Consider the following 4,281-nt stretch of genomic DNA (forward strand, 5'->3'; position numbering starts at 1 on the left):
TTCTTTTGAATCATAATTCCTCAATTTACATTGATCAAAAGACAGTGTAAACTCCATTAATGTACCCTGCAACTGAAGTTTGTAAATACACACAAAAAAAAAAAAAAAAAAAAACGAAATCAAAACATGTGTGAAAAGTTTGATGTTCCCACTTGGATAAGTTGGTGGTGTTTGTATCACAGAATGGAGGAGAAAAATCAAAAGAAATCAGCGTTTCTCATTTTTTTGGTGGGTTCTCTTGTATGGTAAAGAAGAAAAATAAGAAAATGGTCTTTATTTGTTGAGGGAGGAGAGACACTAAGATGCAAATCCATGTCAGCATTTTTAACACCTTCACGCGCGGCAGACATGTGATTTTTCAAGCAACGTGCCATCTCAGCAACACGTGTCTAATAGGCACAATTTGAGTAGAGATGAAGTGTTCAATAGGTCATACACATAGTTAAAGTCTAAAGAAAAATTCTGACAACTTTAAAGGTCTGTGTATGTATTTGGCCTTATAAAGTATATGAGTATTATATACCTCTTTCTAATCTTTCCTGATTGGATTTTGCCATTGAAATTCAAATTTAATATAATGCTCTTTTTTTTGCAGAAAACTATGGAGAACCTGCAATGCCCTTTTTGTCAAGCACAAGGATTTGAATCACTTGATGAGATATTTCAGCACTACTTTTATTGTGGGGTGAGCAAATTATATACCTCTTAATTCCATATTAAATTATCGTTGCATCCCTCCTTTTGTCCAAAACGATGCGAATTCAAGTTCAACAAAAAAAAAAAAAACTCTTGAGTTAGCAATGTTAGAGTTGATTGTTGAATATTGCGGTTATAAATAAAAGACACTACTTTGCATCACTAATCCAAGATTATAAAATAAATGAGTGATTGAAAATATATTTTTCACAAGAGTATTAAAAAGAGTTAAACTTTCCACACATGCGTTCAATTTAAGATAAGAATGTACCTAAGAGAACTTAGGTTATCAAACTTTTCCTCGTTTGTTCGAACAAAAATAACACTTATTTTGATAGAATAACAATAACAGGGGTTTAGAGATAGCACCGGCTAGGTCTTTCTCATCCTGTATTTGAACTCCTTTACTTTACGCATTGCAGTTATAAAATTCTTTTGGTTTAGCAAAAAAGACAATAACAGCGGGGTAAATTTATTTATTCCACACATTAGAGGGCACAAAACTTATTGGTAGAGGCACAATGAAAACGAAAAATAAAAACCTGGTTTAACAATTGCTTTGAAGCATAAAATTTAATTTAGTTACATACAAGTACATTAAAATATATTGTTGTATTTACATCTTTGACAATCAATTTTATAGCATAGCCTTGAAATCTATTGTTGTATTTACATCTTTAACAATCAATTTTATAGCATATGCCTAGTAAATGCTAACCGATGTTATTTAATCAAGCCACCTGCAGCACGGAGCACACCAGAGAAGATAGCACTTACACAGGCAATTGCAATAACATCTATGCAGGACCAGTCAATGGCGAATCTTGGCCACGCACAAGCTGAATATGATGAGAGCCCTACGGAGGATAACCTTAAACGTCTCAACGATGCTATGTTAACTAAGTTGAGTTTGGACAACTGGCATGTTCTAGCACATCTTGAGCATGCCGCTGCTCAGGACCAACAAGATGCTGCAGCTGCTGAGCCAGAGTCCGAGTCTGAGGAGGAGAATGATGATGCAAATGCAGATGGGACTGGAGCAACTGCTGATGATGTTAATGATGGGGATGAGACTGGAGCAACGGCTGAAAAAGATGATGACGATGAGGATGACAATGATACTGATGTTGAGGAGGCTGCAGATGCATCTGGTTCTGAAGATGATGCAAATGCCTCTAGTGCCGATCATGATACTGCTTCTGGTGGTGCTGATACCTCTGGTGCTGATGATACTGATGAAGATGATTGAGTCTTTCAAAAAACTATATTTGGATATCTTGTTATTATTTACTATGAACTTCTTGTGCTAATTATTATTATTATTATCTACCCTATGAACTTCGTGTGTTAATTATTGTATTATTATCTACTCTATGAACTTTGTGTGTTAATTATTGTTTGAAATTATTATTAGGTACTTCTTGTGTTAATTACTGTTTAAACTTTTATTACTTATTCTGTTTGAACAATCATATCTAGAATATCATCCTGGCTCAAAGAAATTAGCTAATCTCAGTGATTAGCTAATCTCAGTGAACAAAAGAAAAGAACTTAGCATTCCTAAAATTTATAGCAGAATCTTAAGGAATAAAGTAAAAAAGTGAGAGGTAGAAATTTGTGTTAAAAATTTAAGGAGATATGAATTGAAAGGTAGAAATTTTGTGTTAAAAATTTAAGGAGATATGAATTGACAACAGATTTCAACAACAAAAAATCAAAAAAGAAAGCTTCAAACCACAAAAAAAAAAAAATTAAAAAAAAAATTATGTAATAAACATTAAAAGAAATTATTTATTAAAACCAAATTCTACCAAAAACACAAAAAATAAAAAAGAAGCTTAACAAAATATAAATCAAAAGAAATAGGTGAAACATTGGATGAGGAACATAAAAAACAAATATAATATTAATTGAGTAAACGATTATAAACCTAAAGATTATTTTTGATATAGATCTTGGCTTTTGAGTATGTATTCTTTGACAGAGAGAAAGAGGGGCTCTAAATTTCTAAGATGAGAAAATTAAAACAGAAAAGAACACACAACTCTTTCGGTGTGGGTTATTACTTATATTGAGCTGTTAGGTTAGATTCTGTGTGGGTCCACTTTCATTTAGTATTTCTATATCATTTTTTTTTTTGTGGGGATTGCCCTTCAAAGACACTCGTCTTTAACGCGGTTTGGGATTTGAACCTGACTCAATAAAAGAAAAGAAAATTTCGCAAGACAGAATTTCGTAGCACTATTAGGTCTATTCGAGCAAAAATTAGGTGTTAAGGCAAGGTTTTGTAAAGCTCCAACTAATGAAAAAAGAAAAAAAATTGCCTTAGCGCAAACCTCTTCCTTAAGGTAGAGTTTTGCCTTCAGGCAAAAGGCAAAACTCTGCCTTAAATAAAGTTTACAGTCAAATGCAAATTCTAAAACTCCGCTTTGCGAATCCAAATTTTACCTTACGAATTTTTTGTAAATTTTTTATTGAGCGGGGGTTTGATCCGGAACCAAGGAAATTTAGCTAAGGGTAAAATTTAAAGATCACCCCCAAATAAGGGCAATCGTGCAAATTTCGCTTTCTATATAATACTCAACTATAATACACTATTACTCTTTATCTCAAAATATTTGCCGAATTTTTCATTTACACGCCCATTAAGAAAACATTTATCAAAGTAGCATTTTGACTATTTTACCCTCTTAATATATTTCATCATGTTCTCCCTCCGTAATAAATATTTACTTTATTAATGATGAAACCTCTTAAATGTTGGTAAGTGAAATTACAAAATCAGCCTATTGATGTAATTAATACAAAGATAAAATGGGAAAAAAAAACTACTTAGTTTATCTTGAGTAAATAAAACGATAAATATTTTTGAGACGTCTGAATGCCATGCTTTGGATTTTAGCTGATAGATTAGTATGATCTTTTGGATTGTGATTGGGGTGTGATGCCCGTACTTTGTGTCTCTTATTATATTGCCTGTCACGATAAATATTTTTAATAAAAACGTCAAATATTTTGAGACGAACCAAGTGCTAGTGTTTAGATATTTTAAGGCTAGCATTGTTCACTTTTCAAAATCAATATGTGGTATAAAGAAACAAGTTTAAATACACATTTATTTTTTCCTCTTTTCGTGTGAGTCTGAATGAATAGTTCCGACCGAGAGAAGCATGCAATCAGTTATCGAGACACGCATTATGTTAAGCCACATCAAACCCCAATCACCTTTTTTGTGAACTGACGTATATTAAGGCCCCATTTGGTCATAAATACAAAAAAAAAAAAAAAAAAAAAAACATTTTTTTTGGAATTTTTGAAGTTGGAGTTGTGTTTGGCCATAGTTTTTAAAATTGTAGTTTTTGGTGAAATGTAGTGTAAAAAAGTGAAAATAGTTAAAAAAATTTAAAAAACAAGTTTTTTTCGTTTTTGGTATTCTGGAGTTGTATTCCGGAAGTGAATATTTTTTATGGCCAAACGCTACAAGTAAAAAAAGTGAAAAAAATTTTCGAAAAAAAGTGAATAATATTTATGGCCAAACGCCCACTGATACATTGTTCCAACTTCCAAGAGACTTCATGGACCAAA

At 32.1% G+C, this 4,281-nt stretch overlaps 1 protein-coding gene across 1 annotated transcript; it reads left to right on the forward strand.

Annotated features, from left to right (window-relative positions):
- The first annotated feature begins 552 nt into the window (after positions 1 to 552).
- Positions 553 to 2,698, forward strand: LOC132633790 (pheromone-processing carboxypeptidase KEX1-like). The gene is made up of 2 exons (XM_060350252.1): positions 553 to 685; positions 1,433 to 2,698. The coding sequence occupies exons 1-2, from the start codon at positions 578 to 580 to the stop codon at positions 1,943 to 1,945; spliced, it is 621 nt and encodes a 206-aa protein (XP_060206235.1). The 5' UTR covers positions 553 to 577; the 3' UTR covers positions 1,946 to 2,698.
- The last annotated feature ends 1,583 nt before the right edge of the window (positions 2,699 to 4,281 follow it).

Source organism: Lycium barbarum, chromosome 3 (assembly GCF_019175385.1).
Source record: "Lycium barbarum isolate Lr01 chromosome 3, ASM1917538v2, whole genome shotgun sequence".
NCBI classification, from domain to species: Eukaryota; Viridiplantae; Streptophyta; class Magnoliopsida; order Solanales; family Solanaceae; genus Lycium; species Lycium barbarum.